The 24,503-nt window shown below is 34.3% G+C and overlaps 1 protein-coding gene across 2 annotated transcripts; it reads right to left on the bottom strand.

Annotated features, from left to right (window-relative positions):
- Nucleotides 1-1,206: 1,206 nt before the first annotated feature.
- On the bottom strand, nucleotides 1,207-23,202 carry LOC105163880 (sodium-dependent phosphate transport protein 1, chloroplastic). 2 transcript variants are annotated; one of them, XM_088881601.1, is made up of 10 exons: nucleotides 22,740-23,200; nucleotides 14,676-14,783; nucleotides 14,238-14,393; nucleotides 13,841-14,056; nucleotides 13,496-13,705; nucleotides 10,044-10,181; nucleotides 8,049-8,150; nucleotides 7,409-7,474; nucleotides 3,856-3,940; nucleotides 1,207-1,632 (listed from the first exon to the last, which is right to left on the bottom strand). In XM_088881601.1, the coding sequence occupies exons 1-10, from the start codon at nucleotides 23,118-23,120 to the stop codon at nucleotides 1,535-1,537; spliced, it is 1,560 nt and encodes a 519-aa protein (XP_088737727.1). In that variant the 5' UTR covers nucleotides 23,121-23,200; the 3' UTR covers nucleotides 1,207-1,534. The 2 variants fall into 2 exon arrangements, with proteins under 2 accessions (XP_088737727.1, XP_088737728.1); XM_088881602.1 differs by lacking the exon at nucleotides 3,856-3,940 and having other exon boundaries at nucleotides 22,740-23,202.
- Nucleotides 23,203-24,503: the final 1,301 nt, after the last annotated feature.

The following is a 24,503-nucleotide window of genomic DNA, read 5'->3' as shown; positions in this document are numbered from 1 at the left end:
GAGGGTAAACATCATTTGGTAACCAAGTTTTATTATCAATACCGAACAATTACAAATAACTTAGTTGGTACCATTAATATCGCTTTTGGTACTCTATTACTTTTTAGTAATCACAGATAGATTCTTAAATGATAAATAATAATTATACTTCAGAAAATATTACATAAATATCAATATTTTTTTTATCTTAGCTATTTTGCTTTTATCGTGACGGTTAGTTTTCAAGATTATTATGTTTTTACTGTTGGTATTTTTAAATAAATGTTGGTATTTTTCTAAAAAAATATTATTAAACAACTTATATGATAGTCAAGTAAGTCCACTCATGGAATATATATAAAATAGTAAATTTGTTCTAATCAATATAATAAAGATATAGAACATAAATATTTATATTTATCCGCTATATTTTCCATCACAAATAAAACCCTCTTAAAAGGTTACAGTATGAATTGTTGCCGATCGCAAAAGTGAAAAGAACAAATATTTTCAACTATTAACTGAAACATGGTTAGAAGGAAGGTAATTTCTATTTTAACCAAATCTATTGCATTTGTTTTTTTTTTTTTTTTTGGGTAGGTTATAATCATAAAATTCTTGTTTGGACCTAATTATATCGAACCAAATTAATCACTAGAGCAAATGCTATGTGATTAGTTACTTTTCCTAAACTGTACACCAATTACACGATAAGTGCATTAGGATTACACTTGTTCTGTGATTGTCAATTTTCCCTAAACTGTACGCTAACTACGGGCAAGTGTATTGCACTTACCATACTTGCTATATGATTGATTAAAATTTAGCCGAGTTGGATCCAAACTAGAATTTCCCGATAGTTAGAACCATTTTTTAGGGTGTTCTCCATTATGCTTTTGCTTTTCAAAAATAGAATAGAAGTGACTCTCCTTTATGAAAAGGAGCAACATACTCAAGAACTTAGCAAGATCCTCTATAGAAACAAGTCTAAAACTCCTTGTTAAGCGTCAACCATCTCACAGAGACCAAAGACACGGAGGCGTGCGGACAGAATGGGACTCAGGAGATGGCCAAAAATGGTTTCCATCTTCATCCTTTCAAAACCATATTTTGTATTTTCTTTCTTGTCTCCTTCTAATTTTTTAGTTGAGGTTTATAACAGTTATTTGTGCACACGTGGTAGGGTAGCGATCATTAGTTGCAGTTTTGAACTAAGCAAGAATGAAGTTGGGAAATTAACCAGATTGGCAGCTAAAGCTGTGGAATCATACCATCAGAATGATGTACCAGTACTAAAAATCAGCACATCAATAATATATCACAATAATCAGTCAATGCGTACATTATATACATCAAAGCTGTGTACCTGCGTCAATCCTGCTTGGTGTGTGTTGTCGTTCCTATGAGTTCGCCCTGTAGTCTCATGGAGAATTGCCGTGAAGGCAAAACACCCTCAGCTCCATTGAGCAAGCATTGCCATGCTGCCTCTGTTCAATAGAAGAAGCTGTGTTTGGGGCTCTTGCTCCTGTTCCACGAAGTGATCATATAGCCAATCTCAATCCAATATTTTCTCCCCAGTCGAGAAAAGATTCCACACCACAGTGCCAACTAAATAGAGCCCCACAGAAACCTCGAAGACATCATCCCAAGATCCTGGAAAACACAATATTTAATACTCGATTTGAAAGAACTCAAAACATGCTGGCAAAATGTTTCAAACCATTGAGATCTCGCAACCTATTTCAATCAAAGACCAACTTCACAGGTTCTTTCGGGCTCATGGGAAGTTGACCATGAGCCATGAAAAGCTCAGAGATCTCTAAGAAAAAGTTGGAGGATGTGTAATATGTCCAGTAGACTAGAATATGACAACAAACCACAGGTAAGTAATATGAAATCTAGTGCATGCAAAACCTACAACTGCTTCACATAAAAGCACCCCACAAAATGATTCAAAATCACAAAACATTTTCATTATCTCAAATTGAATGTGTAACTGTAATGTAGTACAACAGCAAGGGCACAATAATAAACACTGGAGGCAGTAAGTTCAATAACAGGCCAAATGTGTAGAATTGATTTTAAGATAAGTTTGCAAGAATAAAGACAGAAGAATATATCAAAACAAATGGAGGAATAGCACTGCAAAAAAAAATTTGTCAAGGTTACATCGAATGAACTTTACATAAGCATTCATGATGTGGCAAAATGGTTAGAATCCACCAATCAGTAGGCCAGCCGAGGAAAAAAAGTGTCAGAACCCAAGTGGTTGTTTTAAGTTAGAATGGGTGGGCTAGCTATTAAATTCAGCATTTTTACCCCCTCTCCCATTTGCCACCTTTATTCATGACAAACTGTCGACAAAATAACTTGTCACAAACTTGAAAATGAAACAACAGCAACGAAAAATGCCTAGCAATAAGTGCCAGTTTCTAGCATGACTAGAAACGACCATTCACGCTCTTCCAGTGAGTATCCGTCATTCTAACTCTAGTGCTCTTCTGTTGTATCAGTATAACATAACTCCTTATAACCCCTTGCATAAATTGTAAAGTACTTGGTATGCATATGGTTCTTTCTGTTGATACATTTCACCTAGATGGATCCATCATTGATGAGAAAGGTTATGCAAAGTTTTATATCCTCATCATCCTTGCATGAAATCAAATTTTGTCATGACAATAGCAACCGTAATGTTGCACTACACTATTGTAGAGCCATTTTGCTTTTGTTGCAATCTATCTTATAGCTACAACAGTAAATCCAATCTTTCTCATAAGGCTGAAGCAAATGTAACTTCACCATCATTTATCAAGAATTGATTAAGAAATTCAGTTGACATTTTCAACACACAATCATAGCATGAAAATTCACTTACCAAATGAGTTACATTAGAAACAATGAGCAAAGTTAGTCAATGTGTGGCTAAAGTTTCTTGATGCTCCGTGATGAATGTCTAGATAAAGGCCATATATAAACAAGAGGAAAAAGCTCAAAAGAAACCTGCAATTGTCTCTACCTCATTTGTTTGCCATCATATTCCCTTCATAAATGAATAGAATATGTTGGATTATAATTCATAACCAGAATACCAAAAGTCAATATTTAGATGATTCTTGCATTCTGATACTCAAACTACCTGAATTTGAAACTGAATTCAAGAATTCAAATTTTGATCTTTAACCAAAAAGACGTTTAAAATCAAATTTTTAACAATATCCTTGATTAAAAGATACATAATCCAAGAAGTACTTTGCTGATGACAATTATTAAGATAAAGCAACCAATTCTAACTGCATTTTTCTCAATGTTGGTAAAAGTAGTCTTACAATAAGTCATATCATTCACAATCAATATAAGATTTACAAATGCATCTACTGGAATCAAATGAACGGATCAGGCAAATTTGATTAAGATGTACCATAATCATAATTGAATTGAGATTCAAATGCTTAATGAGTTAATAAGAACTAATGGGATCACATCCAATTGAGTTCATACCAAGTCCCAACCATGGACAGCACAAATCTCTTGTATTCATCCTATACAAGATTTTATCACATTCAAAATTTGGGTACGGTGAGCAAAGGGTTTGTATTGCCTACAGGGTGTTTGTAAGGCCACAACTTTGTCACGTGTATTCAATGAGGATCAATAGAGATTCAAATTTTGTAGGAGGAAATACAATTTCTGAACAAGGCAAAAAGAATGAGGAACATCAATACTATTTGTAGGACCGACTATCAAAGAGAACAGAGATGCCATAGATTTTATTTTTAAATGAACATTTCTATTTCCTAAGCATACTATCATTGTTGTAGGCCTACTGTTAATCGAGAATATTTGAGATCATCAAAGAAGTCTCCCAGGACATACCATGTTGCAAGATATAACCAGTTGCAGCGGTACCAAAAACACCAGCCAACACCCCAGCAGTATTAGAAAGACCAAGTAGTACACCCTGTGATGGTTTCCATACAGTCAATTCATACAATGATATGGAGTTAAAATAGAAATGAAAGTTTTAAAGGCACTCATGGGGCACGTGGCACTACCAAAAGCGCCTCAGGTCAGTGCAAGCACACTCGTATTAGCATGTATTATGATTCAAAAAAACAATTGCTTCTATATTTGTTGTTTAGCACATGAGTTGATGTTAAGGCAAAAAAAAAAAAATCCTATTATGTGTTTACTTTAGTTCAAGACCTATCAATATATTTCCTTCTTATTAATCGTCTGTTATGCCTCTTACACTCAAGCTTTATTTCACAATGTTTTTCCTACTAGTTACTTAGTATAGGTGAACACAATTTTAGTCATTAACCTTTACAACTTGGTCTCAGTCCCTTTAGCCCTCCGTTTTATTGCTCCACTGAGGTTTTTCATAACATTCTACTTTTGTGGAAAATTTAGCCCCGGCTGTCAACTTTTCTTTACTTGCTAATGAAGTTGTATGGCATGGACTAAAACGTGAAAGGTTCAAACCTAAGGGCCAACACTAATAATGAAAAGTTTTCAAGTTGTCACGAGCATATACATGAAAATTTCAGTTACAACTAAACAACAGTTAGTGTTTAGTATTATCTTTTAGGGTTAAATACGTTTTCCACCCCTGAAGTATGCGTATGGCCGCACTCACCCGCTAAACTATAAAAGGTAAAAAAAACCCACCTCATAACACTGGACGAAAAGTTTCAGGATACTCTTTGTGATATGTAGTCTCACAAGAAAAATGTTTCTTGCGTGCTTGAGTTGTATGAGCAACTTTTTCCTTTGTGACAAGATGATGCTCTCACTCTGATTATTTTGCTTCACCGAAAGGAGTTGTTGATGAGATACTTTTATATCATCCTTTGAAGTGTGATGCTAAGGCTCAACATGCTCACCAAAAATTTTTTGGGGCCAAATTTCTATCCATCCTTGATTCTTCCCTTCATTCCCACTAGAGATTCTCTATTAGCCAGTGAGTCAGTTCCCACTTTGTCTAATGATTTTTCCCATGTGCTTCATGTTGGTACCAGGACCACAAAATCTCCCCTACTTCCGAGACTTCGCGTTTAGCTATTCCAGGTCGTGGTTCATCACGTGGTGCCAATCTAGGCGAGGACAAGGCCGTTGTTCACATAACTCTCATGGTACTCGTTATTGTGAACATTATGTCAAAACCATGTCTTAGGAAAAAACTGGATTAAGTTTGGCAAAGCCTGGGGGCCAGTGCCCTTTCTAGTGAACTTGAAGTATCGGCTCCAAAGTTTGGTTGAGTTTCGCTGAGCTGAGAGGAGTATGAGCAACTTCTCAACAGGAATAGTGTGCCAGAACATAAACATTGCCATATTCTAGACGTTGATTGTGACTTATGTCCCACATGACTTCCTCCATGTTTTTCTGATAAATCATATGCCATTTCCATCTAGTGTTCCACATAGAGATATTCCTAGCTCTTGTCTATATCCTAGTCAACCTCTATTTCATGTTGTCCCTCGGATTTTTGGGTCTTTGTTTTTCCCTGCTTTCACCGATGATGCTGATAACTATGTCCTAGGTCTGTCAAGTGAATCTTTCTCAGCTATGCTCATATACAGAAAGTATCGTAGCTATGATCCTGTGGCTTGTGGTCATTCACTTCAACTAACATTACATTTTTTGAGTTTACCCCATATTACTTCAAGTACAAAAATGGTGTTGAGATTTCTTCCAGCTCTGTGTCTGTGCCTCTTTCACCTCTTTGTCACCTTTGGACCCCATTAACTTTTCCCTCGCCTTCTTCAGGTGTATACTCGTCGTCATCGGGTATCATCCACTGCATTTGACGATTTTACTCATCCATCGTCTCCTCTTGTAGCTCCTACTTACCTTTGCCTAGTTAATCCGATGGTGACCTTCTTATTGCTTGTCGCGAAGGTAAAGGGTGATGTACTGCATCTTTCAGCTAATTTTCTCTTATGAAGATTTAAGTCCTTCCTTGATACATTTGCTGTATTGCTCTCCAGTATTTTGCCCCAGTACTATAGCTCGAGTAGAAAGTTAGCAATGCATGATAAAATGTCTACTCTTATATCTTGAGAACTTGTGCCTGCTCCACTGATGCAAATGTGTCTTGCCGCTGGTGTTCAAACTAGTATCCCCTGATCGGACTATTTATCAGTATAGGGTCCTTGTGGTTGCCAAGGGTTTCACTCCAACCTATGGAGTTGACTATTTAGAGGCATTCTCTCCCGTTGCTCATCTCAATTCCATTCGTTTCATATTCTCCTTGGCTGTTAATCAAGATTGGCCTATGTATCTGATGGATGTGAAGAACACCTTTTCCTATGGTAAGTGAGGTTGTCTTTATGGAGTATGTTGCTTAGAGGGAGAATCCGAACATGGTGTGCAAACTAAAGAAAGTAATTACGGCCTCAAGTAGAGTCCTTGAGCTTGGTTTACAAGTTTAGAGGGTGATTATTGAGTTCGGGTTTCACATATGTCAAACAAACCATTTTGTATTTGTGTATGGGGACCATCTGGTATGGTTATTGTGGCTGTGGGTGTTGATGATATCCTGATTTCTGAATGTGATGTTGAGGGTATCCACAAGATTGAGGCGTATCTACAACAACACTTTGACACTTTGTCACGAAAGACATGCATATCCTAGATATTTCTAGGACATTGAGATTGCTCATCTATCTATCCCAAAGAAAGTATGCTCTTGACTTACTCCAAGAAACTAGCTACTTGGCACTAAACCTGTGGATACTCCTACGGAGTTCAATTTTGGGACAATAATGGTATGGATTTCCAAGACAAGACAAATGATGAGTGGAAGAATTTGTACACCGTATATTCCTTCATTGGAGCAAATAAGAGATGTGTCACTAAAGCTTTGGGAACCAAGCAATTTTAGTTTTTATATTGCAAGTTGAGCATGGTTGATATATGCTCCAGCTTGAGGGGAGTGTTAGAAGATTGTTAGGGGATCTGCATATATTTTCCATTTGTGGTTCGCATTTTTTTACAAATAAATCAATTATATCCACACCATATTTCTATTTCTACTCTAGTAATATTTGGGACTAGTTCTTCATATCAAGTCATTTTCTTCATTCAACAGGCTAAACTAGAGAGAAGGTAATTAAATTCGTGGCGAAGTGATGGACCAAAAATGTAATCACTTCAAGTGTGTTGGCTTGTTCACTAAAATTCTCAATAGTATCATAGCTTTTAGATATATTAAGTATATCAATTCACAAGCCTTACGCCACAACCTGAGACATGTGAAGGCCTGCCTAACACTCTGCGTCTTCAAAAACACTAATACAAATGTTAGTGTTTATTATGAACACTAAAATTTACTTATCAATTGTAGAATCTTGAATTATAATGTCCTTCTAATGCCTTCACTAGGTTGACATTGATGACAAAGGGAGGATTAAAGGTAAATACTTACTGAATATCGCGGAGCAATATCTTGATGGTTTGAATACAACCCTGACTGTGAAAAAGCATCAGCTCCCTACGCCAAAAACAATTTCGAAAAATCACAACCAATAAAGACTAAAAGCACAAGTACTTGAGTACAACTCTTCTTGGATTTAGGGGTTAGGAGCAAAGGAAAATCAAATAGGAATAAACTGCAAAACATTCTTGTTTTGGAGAATATTAGTGTTATATTTAATATATTTAAGTATAAGCTAAAAAGAATGGAAGTAGATTTTACTAAATTTATAAAGTATCTAGTAATTATCTCTGCAAAACAGTAATTTCATCTTTTCCTCTGGAACCAAATGAATAGAAAGGTTTTGCATCGTGTTTCCTTCACTAAGCTCCAAAGCCATAGCATAAAATGTAGAATTAAAGAAAAACACGAATTGGGCAATAAGGATTAAGTTTCTTTCAGAATCCAAAAACATTCATGTCGAAAATTGATTCATAGCGCCAACTAAGCAGAATATATCAAGCAAACAGTCAGAGGAAAAGCTTAAGAGAAAAGAAAGGGCAGTATAGCTTTTCCAGTAGTTGCATAGTAGTAATTTTCTCAAATTTATATAGTTTAATTGAGGATTTTAATGTGGTCAATAATGAAAAACCTGGCTGCACGCCATACACAAAACCGCCATTGCAGGGGAATCAATATGCTTCAGCTGAGTCAAGAAGAAAGCAGGGCCGAGAAATCCAATTGTCTGCATGATCTGCAGAAGACATAAAAGAATACAAAACCATTAAAAATTCAAATGCTACAAATGTCAGTGACTGCATCTACTAAATTAACTTGATACGACATCAGTAGCTTTGCAGCTGATTCACAGAAAAATATCACTCTGTGACCAGCTCACAACATACCGCTTGTAAAAAAGGCAGAACCTGCAGAACTAAAGCAAGGAAAATATACACTTAAGAGAGCTTCTCAATCAGCTTGCAAGTAAGACGTAGTGTTCAAGTAGATATAATTTGCCAACAATCTATAAAATCTTCCTTAGCTATTACTAGGAAATTTCCGTTTGGAACTTACTAATCCTTTCCCCATCCCAGCTTCCCTTGTTAATTATGGAAAACCATGATTGTTTGAATTCATTCAACTGCATTTTAATACAACAATCTTTCTCAAAGTCACCTAAGGTGGTGGATTATGTGGCCTACAGCACTTCAATTTACAAAGAGACAAGTGGCAAAGGTGAGTAAGTCATCAGCAACTAAATAAAAATGTTCATATTGGAAATGTATAACCTAGAATTTTACTTGAAGACAGAAGTAAAAGGGCAAATTATATCTACACCCCTAAGATTGTCGTAATTTCGGCCCCTTGTTAGATTAAAAGTTATAATTATGCCCCTTAAAGATTGTAACACCCTTGCACATTCAGTTGGAAATTTCTGAAAAGATACTTCCGAACTTCCGGTTAGGCCATAATTTAAGTAAAATAATGTTATAATAAATGACGAAAACCCTTTCGACCTAGCTATAATTGTATTTCAAGAGAGGGTATTTGAAATGAATAAAGAGGAAAATGGGTGCATTTCCATTTAATTACCAAATCTAGACAGTGGTATATTGAAAATAAAAATATAAGCTTACAGTTAGACCCAAGGGGCATTTTTATCCGTAAAAAATGATCAAATTTGGATCAAAAAAATTTTCCACCAACGGAAGTGCAAAAATGATGTTCAAATGAACTTTTCCGGACGCTCAGCGTATGGGGGAAAACTCTAAGATTTTTTCTTTCTTGTATTATGACGTACCCCTTGTAATGTACCCTAAGGAAAAAGATAAAGATGCTCGTGCACTAGTTGAAGTCGGTATAGTGACAACAACTCTGGTGTTGATGCAACAAAAGTGTACTACAAAAATTAGAAACAGATGAAGTGGTAGTATAAAGAATGGGAAATAGAAGATGCAGTCAACTAAGAAGGTGCGTGGCTAAGATCATTTGTCACATGATATGATCTCCTACAGTTTATAAAATATTTTTGGAACTTATAACATACAATTGTTTGGTTAGGTAAAAAATAAAATAAAATAAAATAAAAAATTGTTTGGTTAGGTCAAAAGACTCTCTTACAAAAGGGGACAGCTTTTGCCCTTGAAACCTCATGTAAAACATCATATGAGCTCCCACATCTAATAAAATATTTATAAAAGTTTATAAGACGCTATATACGTTAGATCATTTTTGAAATGCTTGAACGACTAAGATCATGAAGCATGTACAATTAATATAGTGAAAAGTAATGGGATCTGTTAGGATCATAGATATAGACTAATAAATCCTTCACTTCTTTTAAAAGTGTTATAAAATGTCAATGTCCTATTTAAGGAACTTGTAAGATTATTTTCTAATGATTCATTAAATACTCTACATTATTTAGCACTCTCAAACAATTTAAAAGAACATTTTAGGAAGCTTATTAACTCAACCAAACACCATCAAAACCATCAAGAAAATCTCAACAAGCTTTGCTCACAGCTATTCATTCTTATGGTTACAAATCTTAGCAAACAAGCATGAATAACAAAAGCATATAACCCAAGGCTCGCAAACATTGCACAATTATCATCTAGCTTATACACAAGTAAAAATATATTACCTTTCTAACCATGGTCACAGATACGCCTCTGCTCACAAGAGTATCTGCAATCCAACCACCCAAATTGGCAGAAAAGGCCATCGTAAGCCATGGAAAGACAGATAAAAGTCCCGATTCAGTAAGATTAAACTTCAACACCTACACAAGAGTTTATAAAAGAAAATTGAATTTATGCTATTTTAGAACATCAATTTTTAAAGAAACAACAATGAGGTTGTAGCATTTGCGCAACAAAACAAATAGATCAACTCCTATTTTTCCCAAACCAGCAAATTTGTAATTAAAAAGAAAAAGAGGAGAACATATTGGTCCTCTAATACACCTTGAGGGGGAACATTACTAACTCAATAGGAGTATATAAGTCCTTGCAATGCCAATCCAAATACTTTTTCCATGATCCATCTGATTGCTCTCATCGTAAGTGGAAACAGATTTCCTGGAGTTGACCAGGACTACAAACCTCATTTCAGTTAACAAGAGAACTTGGACCCAGTTAGACATGAGCATCATCACCCTTCCCGCCACCTTCTCCAAGCATGGGTAATGCTGCTGTTTCTTTTCCCTCTTGCCATTTCTGTCACTCAGTCCTCAAGGTAAGGAGACCCCACAGTGATTAACAGTAGCAATTGCACCCACCACCCCGTACCATCACGATGGTATCATCTTCCCCAACAATTATTCTCATGATCATCCCCAGGATAACCCCCATAGTTCAACTGGCATGACTTTAATCAGTTTCTCATCTTCTTATAATTTTCATTAGTTTTAATTTATTCAACCATCATCAAAAATGATCCAGGTTCCTTGAAATCATATTGTTGAAAATTGAACTAATATTAATTCCCATTAATTGGGTTGGTTTTACAGTAATTAATATTAAAATTCAAGACCGCTTCCATAGAAGTGATAATCAGCAAAATCTAGGGCACGCTGGCAGGCTCTAATATGGTGGCATGGCCAAGGTTGGCCTTGGATGCTAGTTTGGAGATATGTTAAGATTGAACTCGGCTTCTCCATATTTGCTAGCAATATCAAAAACAAGGACGGCCTCATGATTCCTAGGAGTGTACTCGGTGCGTAGTGGGCCAATTAAGGTAATTTTTCAGCCCAACCCAACAATCATAAAAAATTGCACTTTGTTGTCTAGTTGGGTTGGGGCGGTTTTTGCAGTTTTTAGTATAGAGTCGATCACTTTTACAATCATATTATTATTATATGACGTCTTATGCTTTATTATAATTATTTATCATAATGCATTTTTCTGATAGTTAGCAAAAATATAAAAATATTATATATCAATTACAATATGTAAAATATACATGATTATATATTTATTATAGAAGAATAAAAATAAATATAAAAAGTTACCACTTCTTTTTTAATAAGATTGTGAAAAAACCCTAATTTCAAATTAAATTTTAAATTAAACTGATCATAATAATATACAAATATTAAATAAAAATGATTTAAAATAAAATAAAATAATTATGGAAACAAATTATAACAAAATAATGATATCATCTACAACAAGCACACAAAAAGACAAACACGCACACATATATATGTATGTGTATGTAGGATATACAATGGCTAAGATAGATAAATAAAAATATATAGTAATTGATTTTTTCATATGGAGAAGTAATGCATACGAAAATTTAAAAGCATGTGCATCATATACTTCACAATATAAAAATACAATAAAATAAAATAAATACATTAACTTAATTTATTTTGACTTGATGTTTATTAATTATAGTCTAATATTTGTTGTCAAATATTTTTTTAATAAGCCTCGTGCATTCTCAATAAATATTACTTTACCTTGATGATCACATTACATGAACAAACAATAAAAATAATGGGACATTATCCCACAAATTACTTTCATTTCCAAAAAAAAATATGCTTTTTCAAGTTTCTACATCGTATCTTCTTCTATTTATATAGCATCTATATTTTCCTTGTTACTATTAAAATTTTAAATACTTTTATTTAAATCATTTTTAGTTGTGACTAAAACTCTTTATAATTATTATTATTTATTTTATTATAATTCTATTTCAATTCAACTATGTACATAATTAACAACTATTACTATAAAAACTAATTGAAAAATTATTTATTTGGACACATAAAATTATAATTCTATTATTATATGAAAGGATATATAGGCATCACACACACACAAAAAAAAGAAACATAAAACATGGCATATTATTCACACATGTATAATATTGAAGATAGATATATTATACAATACCAATAAAAAGTATGGTAATTGTTATTATTTTCTTGAATACTACCTTATGTATTATCAAAAATTTTGTACAAGTTCTAGTATATTATTATCATTGTTGTTGTTAATCTTATTATTATTATTATTATTATTATTATTATTATAGTTATTGTTATTGTTATTGCGGTCGAACGCGGTCTATGTAAATGTAAAATCGAACCCGATTTTTAAAATGGGTGTTTTTTTACTAGCCCAAGACCAACTCAACCCACCCTTAACCCGCCAATTGTGGTGCATTTTGGGTTGGATCGATTGATTGGGGCTGCCATGCGGTTTTGGGGAACACCCCCAATAATTCCACTTTTATTACTTCTGTAATAGGATTCGAGATGGAACGACACGTAGGGAGTACTGAGGGGCAAACTTGGTCGCCTTTTATCTTTTGCACAAGCAACTTTAAACTTGCTTCTTTTCCAGCTTAGATCAGCATTATATTATATTTTTGCCTATAATATATTTTCCTATTATTAGCACCCGCTGGTGATTTTCTATAACACAAAATGATATTCCTACTTTCTCCTCAAGCATGTCAACAGTTAGCAGTATATTAGGTCATTTAGATACTAAATGCAATTGGAGATGCTGACATGTAAACGTATACGCATGACAACTCAATCAAGTGGCTTAAATAATTACCATGCAAGTATAAAGGTTAAACTCCACTGTAATTTCCACATGGTTGACAATTTTTTGCAGCATGAAGGATGTTTGTAGGATGCTGGAATAGTAGATGTCAGTGGGTTACAGCTTTATAATGTGGCGGATGTTACCTTGGCTTTTCCATCTATGCACGTAAACAAGAGGAACAAGGTACTGGCTGTTGGCAGATGTTAACTTGGCTTTTCTGTGTAACAGGAATTAAGAAGGAACGAAATCTTAGGCACTTCTGCAAACCAAGGTGGTCCATAGGATACACATCACAGGGAAATATACGCAGAAGTTCTTGCCACTAGCAACTAACACTTGTTTATTTTCCAATTATCATCACACCAAATGCATTGTTTCCATAACATTGGTGTGTTTTTGTCTATAGCAGTAAATGATCACCCTACACTAGTTTCAAGCATGTTTGATAGTTACCGGAAAGGTAAGTCAACTTCAATATCAAAGTACCAACGGACACTTACATGCGTAATACAAAACAATCACGTACCTGGTGATAATACGTTGGCATCCAAGTAAGAAGGATAAATGTTCCCCAATTGTGGCAGAAATGAGACACTATCAGGGCCCATACAGGTGATTTTGATAATATCAATCTCCATGGTATTGATTTAACAGGTTCTTTTGATGTGCAGTTGCAAAGAATGAGTTTCTTTTCTTGAGGCAGCAGTTCAGGATCCTCACGAGGTGAACTATGTGCCTATATTATGTAGACCTCATCATAAACAATATTGCTTATTCAGAATCTGGAATAGTCAATATGGATAAGAATAGATGATTTAATGATACGATGCCAATGTTCTTGATGTCGAAGCTTATCGTAGTTGAGAATCACCTTGTTAAGCCACAGAGAAAACCAAACTGTGCCCAGAGAACCAAATGAATAGAAGACAGATGGCCAGCCGAACTTGTGAATCAACATTGGTGAAAATGCCAAACCAGTTACAGATCCGAGATACATCCCACTGTAAACCAATGCTAGTGATCTACTTCTCTCTGATACAGGAACCCATTTTGACAATATATTATTCATAGCAGGCATTGCAACACCCTGCAAGAGAATAATCTCACTCACTCCCACAGAAAACTTAATATCATGAAGAATGACAATGTTGATTTGGATGAGAAAATGGTAAACCGTATACAACCTAATCAACGACGTAACATTTCAAGCTACGGATTCGAAATAGAAATTTAGAGGAAGGAGAATAGTTAAAATATATGAGACTGACCTCTCCAATACCCATGAAAGCACGGACCACAAGTAAAAAAGGCAGACCAAGTTTTGCTGCAATTGGTGTAAGAGCTGTTGCTATTGACCACCAAACTACACCAAATCCTAAAACAGACTTGCCACCAACAGTGTCTGCCCATATACCTCCTGCAACCTGAGCTTCGTGGCATAAATAAAGTTCATAAGATATCAACTGCCAATTTGAAGGGCATAGATAAAGATGTGGCATGCGAGGAATATGATGCAGATGAAAATACTAAACATTCATATGTGAGTGAGTGTGCGTGCACATGTGCATATATTAACAAAAACCTAAGGCTTTTGGCCTCAAACCAAATAACCTAGCATTACTTTCAAAGCCATAACATTGAATTGAAGAACAAGATGCAGATACAAACAATAATTGATCTTTAAACAAATAAATCATCTTCATTACCTGAGTGAGAAGGTAACCCCAGAAAAAAGAAGACTGAATTAAACCGACAGTTGTTGGACTCCAGTGGAACTCTGATGCCATTGGGAGTATTGCAATGCTCATGTTTACCTGCAGGGTAGAATCTGCTTAAATTCCCAACTGAAATTTCCAATTCATCAGGAAGAAATAAAGTATTCATTTTCACAAATCTTAAGGGAAATAAACTGAGATATTAAGATGCAAACCACTATGCAAAAAGTGGGAACTGAGGTTTACCAATTACCAACAGGATAAGGAATAAAGTAAAGAAATGAATGTCACGATGGTAGAATTAGTAAGGGGGCTAACACAGGCTATCCGCCATCTAGCCCACGAACATTGACTACATGTAGAGTGCCCACTAACTCATCGAGATTAGTATATTTAATAAGAAAAGTTGCCTCCCTTACAACATTACATGGCCTATCAACAGAAGTGCAAGAGCAATGCTGCTCAACAAAATGAACAGAAGTACCAGTCGCACATGCTTTAGCCACTAAGAGTCATGGAGTCAAATACCCCTCCAGGAACAAAGACTCCTTTTTCTACCTTAATTTTAGCCAACTACAATCGTTATAAAAGGAAGAGCAGAAATTGAGTGGGTCATTTTGGAAAAATGGTTCCAATGGTCCACTTAAACATATAGAGCATTGAAGAGACAGGTCATTTCTCTCTCTAACTTTATGGTTCACGAAAATGCAAATGCAATCATGAATTTGAAAATCCCAAGGTTCAGAATACCCGGGAAAGTATCTGATTCACAATTTCTCATACCTTATCATGTTGAAAAGTTTTGTATGATACTAAAGGTTAAAGTATATTGTCGTTCAATTGGATGTCATATTATTCTATAGCTGTTGACTATAATTTTTTGCTTATACATAATGTTGTGAAGCTGTAATGTGTAAATATGTTAGGACTGAATCAAGGATTTAATTTCATAGTTTCCAAACTTAGGAGTGATTTAATTCTTTTTTTACAAAGATTTCTTGTTGTAGATGTACTAGGTGTATATATATACTGACTCATAGGATTGACTAACTTAAATCGACTAGGTATTACGTCAGACCAACAATTGTATATATATGGTGTCTCCATGTACATCATGACATATAAGAAATAAGAAATTCTTCGATCTTTCAATAAGTTTGTTCTTCTCTCACATGGTAGGCTTTTCCTAGGGTTCTCTCTTCTCTTCATCAAGCAACCATCATTGCTGGTAGTGATGCTTAATGCTTAATTTTCTGAGAGCAGCCTCATAGCTACAATTTTCCCTCTTCACCATGTCAACTTCAAAAACCACTATCACAAGCAACATTAAATCGACCGAAGAATCCAATTCTTTCAGAAAACTGAAGAGTTGCAGAATATTCCAAAGAACATGAATGCCTCTGAAAAGTTCTATGCCGATTCTTGGATAGTAAATTCACGTCCCACAAATCATATGACTCCCATAGATCAATTCTTCCATACGTACACACCATGCCCAAGTAACAAAAGAATTAAAGTGGCGCATGACTCTTTAGCTACTATTGCAGGATATTCAGATGTGTATATATATATATATATATATATATATATGACAGCTATCCTTATCCTTAAAAATGTGCTCCATGTACCAAAATTATCAACAAGCCATGTTTCCATTCAAAAGCTTATCCATGATCTTTTATGTTACTTTCATCCCTTCTTATTGTGTTTTTTAGGATCAGCGTTCGGGGAGGAGGCTTGAACTTGCTAAGGAAAGAATTGGCCTTTATTACGTTGGATCATCTCATAAGGGTAGAAGTGATGTGTCTCTATCTTTCTCAGCTCCTCAAATAAGGATACCATATGGTTGTACCACAGTCACTTAGGTCATCAATCTTATAGGATTCTTCATGTTTCCTTTCAAGGATTAGATGTTTCTGAACTTCACTGTGAAGTTTGTGATCTAGCAAAACACGAGTATGTCCTTTCCTATCAACAATAAGAGATGTTTCCATCCTTTTCATTTAGTTAACAGTGGAGTCTTACTGTACCTAATATTTCTGGGGCTATGTGCCGTTTATCCTTAAATGATGATTGAACTCAGTTTACATGGCTCTTTCTCCTTAAACAGAAATATGATGTTAGGCATTGTTGTACCTAATTTCCACTTCAAAACCAATTTGGGGTTGGAATAAAAAGCTTTAGGACAGACAATGGTAGACTATTTCAACAAGATTTTGCCACCTTATTTTCAATCACAGGATATTATTCATTATCACAACACACAACAAAATGAGGTAGCTGAAAGGAAAAATAGGCTTTTACTCATCACCACATGGGCTCTACTCTTTCAAGGCAACGTTCCTAAATGCTAATTGGGAGAGGCCGTTCTCGCTGCTGCACACATAATAAAAAGGCTTCATCACATTTGTAGACTACAAAAGTCCCATTGAGAGCCTTAATAGTTTCGTCCCTCACTTCAAACCTCTAACGATCTCACACCTAGAATTTTTAAGGGACTCCTTGTGTTCATGTCCACCACTAATATAGAGACATACTAGACCACCGATCCATCAAATATGTCTACCTTGGTCACTCATCTACTCAAAAGGGATACAAGTGTTATGATCCCTCATCTAGAAAGTTTTATATCTCAGCAAATGCCACCTCCTACAGAATAGACACCTTTTTTTCTCCAAGTCCTATCTATTAGGGGGATCTCAGTGATGGAAAATGATATTTATCTCATTTGAACCACTTAAAATCCTTGATCTTCGTCATGTCCTAGCACATGTTGATAAACCGAAGCCATGTGAGCTTGTCACATGTGTGCTACCCAATTCCACTACTGGACTCGAGTCATCTCTCATCCCAACTAATGTCACTCGTAATTTTCCAACGTTCTTCAGGTGTATTCAAGGAGAAAGGCCATTCAAAAAATGACACAGGTCATCCAAGAGTCCAACTCAGACCCGGAAAATGAAATCAAGGTAAGATCTGACCCATATTTACACAAAATCAATAGAAACTCCCACTAATTCAATTGACGACCTGAACCTCCCCATTGTTGTTAGAAAAGGTATCATAGAGTGTAGTAAACGACCCTTCTACCCCGTATCTCACTATTCTCTCTTAAGCGCTTGTCACATGACCACAAAAGTTCATTATAAGTTTACCATTACTTATCCAAACAACTATTTTGAGGCATTGTCAAAAAGGGAATGGGGGGATGCAATGAACGCTAGTTCATTGAAATAAAGCATGGGAAATTGTTCACCAACCAGAAGGCGAAAACATTGTGGACTGCAAGTGGATTTTCACAATGGAATACAATGCTGATGGAGTTGATTATAAGGAGAAGTTTGCTTTAATGGAAAAGACGAATACTATCAAGAGTTCTTATTATTGGTTGCTCACTTCAATTGGCAACTTTTGCAGTATGATGTGAAGAATGCACTTCTCCATGGCGACCTATATGAAGAAATCTACATGAATATTCCACCAGGATTCGGAGGGGACACATGTAACAAGGTGTTCAAGCTAAATAAAGCTCTTTATGAGTTAAACAATCTGCTAGAGCATAGCAGATTTGCAAAGGTTACGAAGGATTATGGGCATATTTGTAGCCAAGGTGATCACACTCTTTTCATTAAGTATTGAAATGCAGGGGGAGTAATTATTCTTTCAGTCTATATGTATGACATTATAGTGCTGGTGACGATGAAAAAGAGAAGCACAAATTGAGGTTGGGATAGTGAAAGAGTTTGATATAAAGGAATTAGGCAAATTCAAGTACTTCTTTGGTATTGAGGTGTCATATTCCATGAAAAGGATCTTCATATCTCCGCAACAATACACGATTGATCTATTAATAGAAGCAGAAAAGGTTGCGTGCAAACCTGTTTCCACCCTGATGGATCCATACTAGAAGTTGGGAGAAATTAAAGAACCACCTGTGGGGTCGAGAAACTCATATATGTCACTCACACTCGACCAGACATAGCATACTCGGTAAGCATGAGTAGACAATTTACGCATAATCCAGGGGAACCACATCTTCATGTAGCGTGCAAGGGGGCAATCCATGAAAACGAATTGTGTTAAGTAAGAATAATATTTTTACTTTAGAAGCGTATACCGATGCTGACTATGGTGGTTACATAGCAGATGAAAGATCAACTACTGGGTATTGTAATTTTCTTGGAAATAACCCAGTGACCTGGAGGAGCAAGAAATAGAACGTGGTGACAAGGTCATTTGCAAAGTCGAACTCAGGGCTATTGCTTTGTTCGAACTACTTTGGCTGAAAATTATCCTAGATGATTTGAGAATGTCTTATGAAGCTCTATTGTGACAACAAGTCAATGTGGACAACACGAAAGGACAAAACATATCGAAATTGATAAGACATTTCATCAAAGAAAAATTAGAGGAAGGATTAATACGTATGCCCTATTTTCCACAGAACATGAATAAGTTGATACTCTCACAAAGTGGCTGCTTCCATGATCTTATATTCAAGCTGGGATGGAAGACATCTATTCCTCAGCTTGAGGGGCAGTGTTGTGAAGCTGTAAATATGTTAGGACTAAAATCAAGAGATTTGATTTCATAGTTTCCAAATTTAGGAGTGATTTCGTTTTCTCTTTTTCAAAGATTTTGTGTTGTAAATGTAGTATATATATATATATATACACACATATATATGTTGACTCACAGGCTGATTTTTGACTAACTTAGCATGATCTTAGGGATTATATTAGACATAGACTTGTACATATATGGTGCCCTTATGTACATCATGAAGTATAAGAGATAAGGAGTTCTTCCTTCTTTCAATGAGCCTGTTCTTCTCTCACACGTAAGTTAGACACTTCAAAAGTATTTGTACATTCTAATCCAACATAAAAAGTAGAGCTTATAGAGCATATAAACTGTAGTAAATTTATCAAATTTTCAATTGAATGATGTGGTCCCTAAGATCAGTGTACCATCAACACCATCCTTAAAAAATAATGATGTTTTTATCACTAAGTTTAAGTTTTGTTCCACATCTCACTTAGATCACCGCCCAGCAACCCTTTACAACTATAAAAGGATCATGCATGTGGTTCATGTCAATTCTTAAGGGTGAAATTTGTCAAAACAGAGTGATAAAGTTGGACTTTAGTTTTTATTCTTACTTTAGTCCTTGGAATTTTTAATATAGTACAATTATTATATAAGTCAGTCAGTTTATTTAGAAAAGCTAAAATGATGAACTTGTATAAATATGTGTATGGTAAAATTTTAGAAATATTTTGGATTTGGATGGGTTTTTTATATACAAATATTTATGTCATGAGCTTTTAGTAACTCTCATTGTTCTCTTTATCACCAAGTTGGCAAGTTGTTTAGAATGACTACTCATCCAAAAGTGCAAGGAGATTGTCTATTAATTAGTAGTTTTCACTGACCTTACTTGAATCATAAAAATTGTTATTTTAATCAAACTAAAATAATATGTCAATTATCTTATATCAATATCTTTCCTTGAGAAGATTAAATCCCCTAAAAGCTTATGTTAATTTCATCAAAAGTATTAATTGAATATATTATATTTAAAATTGGGTAAATTGCATAAGACCTCCCTGTGTTTTAAGGAAATAGCGTGAAATCCCCATGTGTTAAGTTATAGGCAAAAAACCTCTCATGTTATTTAAAAGGCAGCAAAATACGTCCTCCCCATTTTAACGTAAAGTGATGAACATGCACCATGCGAATTGGCATCATTTTGGCCTTTTTAGTGTTACTTTTTAGTTAGCAAATGTCCATTTTGCCCCCTTTGTTAGACATTTAAGTGTGCAAATATTTTCCTACTCTTATTTGGTACATCATTTTAATAAATTATATCTATTTATGAAATACATTAACTAAAAACTAAAGTACCTAAAATATATATAGTTTGCAAATTTAAAATTTTAAATTAACAAATCACAATAGAAAACTTAGTATCTACAATTCACTATTCAAATGTAAATATTTATATGGATATAAATAAAAAGTAATTATGACAATGATATCTTACTAACTTATTAAATTATTATTTAGTTTACATATGTTCAATAAATTATATTTATTTATAGAATATATTAATCAATTATTAAAATACTAAAAGAGTATATCAAATATTTTAAGTTGTATTATTTATCAATAATATTTAAATAAGGATTACTGTATCTCTAAAATAAAATTTAATCTTTATTTTATTACTTTTAAATTTTGAAAAATTAAATTATTCTTACTTCATTTTTAAAAAAAAAATATTTTATTCAAATTCAAATTTATATTATATGTATATATAAAATTAATATAAAATAAAAAATAAAAAAATTAGAACCATCGTCTTTCCTTCTGTCGCTCCACCTTCCGACCACCGCCTCCGCTTCCGGCCACCACCTTCCAGTCTCTTATAGATCTGAAGATGGAGTCCCCTCGAGAAAAAATAGGCGAGCTCCGTTTCTTGGATAGAGGGCCGACGGCAAGGACCCCCCTTTCTGCGGGGGTGACAGCGATTTTGGGCGACCTCACCATCGCCTATAACATATGTATATTATATATATAACTAAATATGTAGATATATAACTATACATATATATATATGAATGTATAGATATACATATGTATATATAACTGTATATAGATATAAATACATATATTTAATATAAAATATATTTAAAAATAACTTTAAATCTGGACAGTCCATTTTAAACTATTGAAGATCAATGGCTATCATAACAAGAGTATAACAGTCAACTCCTTAAAAATTTTAACGCCGCTAACTCTAACTAACGGAAGGGGAGAGTATGCATAATTTCGAAAAACACAAAGGTTTTTTTGCCTATAAAATTAACATAAGGGGTTTTCAGCTAAAAAAATAAAAACACAAACAAGGGGGGGGGGGGGGGGGGTTTAAAATTTAGTTTTTTTAAAAAAAATTAAATTAATTAAAATTATATCGATAAATTAGAACTAATACCAAAATTAATAAAAGAGTTTCATTTAATTGATATTTAACAAAAGCTCTAACGTCGCTTAATTCTAAAGCATTATACATGAGCGCAAGTGTATGTGTGTGTGTATTAAAACTTATATCATCTTAGGTGTTCTTATATTAAATGAATAACTATATAATTTATCTGAGAGTACAGACTATAAATGTAACTTAGGATAAAGTGCAACTTTGTTTCTAAAATTCTGACAATTTTGCTCTTGGCAGACACCACATACATGATTCTGCTTATGGGAAAAATTCATTGATATTGCAATATGTAGCACTAATGTGAAACAAAGTATTAAGAATTTACTGGGAAGTAATGATTTTATTTTAGGGATGAAATTGATATTAATCTAAATTTCAGGACTATGAATATGACCTGCCCTTAATTGACCAACACAAAGTAAGACAATGATGTTAGAACTATAATATCAGATTAAATAAGCAACTTGTTATATGGACATTTCCAAATAATAAATTATCAATCATCAATAAGTACATCAACAAACTTGCTAAAGGGACAGTCGGATCAACTGAAGAGACGATGGTAGCTACTAGGTCTATACTTTTCATAACAAATATGTTGGTAAAAAACCAGTAACACATCCACAGTTACACAAAAAGCATATGCACATGACAGCAACATAATTGGATTACTATTATCAACAACGGCCAGCTAATTTCACACATTTCCAAATCTGAACATGAAAACCTGAGCTCAAGAAGCCAGTTTCCTATGTGAAAAGACAACAAATGGAGTATGATATTTTCTCACGGTTGCACAAACTTTCGCCCAAAACGGAGAAAAGGAAAAAAGAGCAGATATGCATCCCACAAACACACTCTTCAGCCACATAACTTTCTGAAATAAGCAAATTCAAGCAGCATCTGAAGCCCATAAATAAAAATGAACAAAATAAATGGCAAAAAAATGCGGCCAATTCATTAAGCTATTCACTACAGAAAATGACCCTATTAAGCCACAAGGATGCAGCATGATTTAGGAAGGAACAAAATTTCAGAAAAAATGCATTGCTTACTCTATCCATATTGCAGAGCAGGAATGCCGAAAAGCACAGAAGCACAATCACCCAACGTTTCGGAAACTGTTCCCACCACGGAACCACACTGGCGTCGTCACCGCCATCATCGTCCGCCAGAATAACTTGGCCAAATTGAACAGACTCCGGCCGAGATTCCGCAATTTCGTAGGGCTCCGACTTCACATCCGCCGCCACTCTCCCAATCTTCCTCCTCCAAATGAAGCCGTTCCGAGCATAAATGGAGGGAAAATGGGCCCTTTGACAAGGACATAACTGCAACAGGAGGCGAGACCTAGAGTAAAAAGTAGCTTTGGGGGTATTAATGAGGTGGGTCTTAGGAGCAGAGTAGAAGGAGATGAGTGAAGCTCTGGAGTTCATGGCTGCAGATCCCAATAGAAAAGAAGTCCTGAATTGTAATGGACGACTCCATTTGTTCGTTGAAAGAAATGGTGAAAATTGGGGCGCTGGGATATTTTCCTGGCACTGGTCGTTGCTTCAAACACGTGTCCGGGCAAGAATCCAAACAGGATAAACAGCACCCAATCATGCATGAATTCAACCTATTCATTTTCTGGACGGTTTTCCGGGTTAATTGATTTAAAATAATTTTTTTATAAAAAGGAAAATAATAAAATATTGTTGTTTGCAAACAATTACAAGAACATTGGAAATTGTTACATTGGGGTAAATTATACTTTTGGTCCCGTAGAAAAAGTTAAAAGTTGTAATAAAATTAAAAGTGGATAGTATTTATTAAAAAAATAAAAAGTAGACAAAAGTTATATTAGATAGCATACCGAAAAAAATTACTATTAAAACAAACTTAATTGATTAAAAATTATTCCGTCCCAATTTGTTAAAAAATATTATTTTTGCTTAAAAAATATTAATAAAAAAAAGTTGAATGCTTAATTTAATACTGCTTGTACTAAGTAATATAATTGTTGATTAGTGCACAATAATTGGACTTGCATAATTATAAAAAGAATATTATTTATTAATTAATCCTAGTCATTTAATTTATAGTTTTTTAATGATATAGGAATAATATATTTAGATAATAAAGCAAATAATATAAAAATTGTAAAATATATTAATATACAAAAGTATAAATTTGATTATTGCTAAATTATTCAAATTGTTTGAAAATTTCAATATCAACTTTAAATATGCAATTCTAAAAATAAGTCAAAAATGGTAAAGTTGAATTAACATTAGTAAAAAATAAAGTTGGATCTATTTACAAAAAAGCCAAAGCAGCGGGTGCTTCTAACTTGTTAATGGAATTAATTTAAACCGGTATTTGGAACGGTTCCAGTTCCGTCGTTATAGACGGCGATATTGTAACACATTGTGTATGACCATTCCTAATGGCGTATTTCAATATAAAAATTTGATTTCTTTGCTTGGAACACATTTGATAGGTTTTGAAATGATTGTGTAAAAAAATTTGGAATAACTTAGGAAGGGTGGCTGGAATACACTGGCATAAATTGAAACTGATGTTATTATGTTAGTGATATAAAAGGAATGGTCATTGAAACCGAATGTTGCTCATGATTTCGAATAATATTAGGCACAATTTATCATTTATTCAAAAAACTATGTTGTAACTGTTTTAAAATTAGTGTTTGGAATACAGTGTTAATATGCATTAAATTGAATTGAAATATGTCTAGAAACTATTTATCCTTTTTAGGAATATTTTTCTAGAACTATTTAGTAACGGTGTTTGGAATTTTATTTTTTAAAGATAGGATC

The sequence above is a fragment of the Sesamum indicum genome, linkage group LG6, assembly GCF_026168435.1.
Source record: "Sesamum indicum cultivar Baizhima isolate 11 linkage group LG6, ASM2616843v1, whole genome shotgun sequence".
NCBI classification, from domain to species: domain Eukaryota; kingdom Viridiplantae; phylum Streptophyta; class Magnoliopsida; order Lamiales; family Pedaliaceae; genus Sesamum; species Sesamum indicum.
The sequence above is the reverse complement of the archived record's forward strand: the minus strand, read 5'-3'. Positions and strand labels throughout refer to the sequence as shown.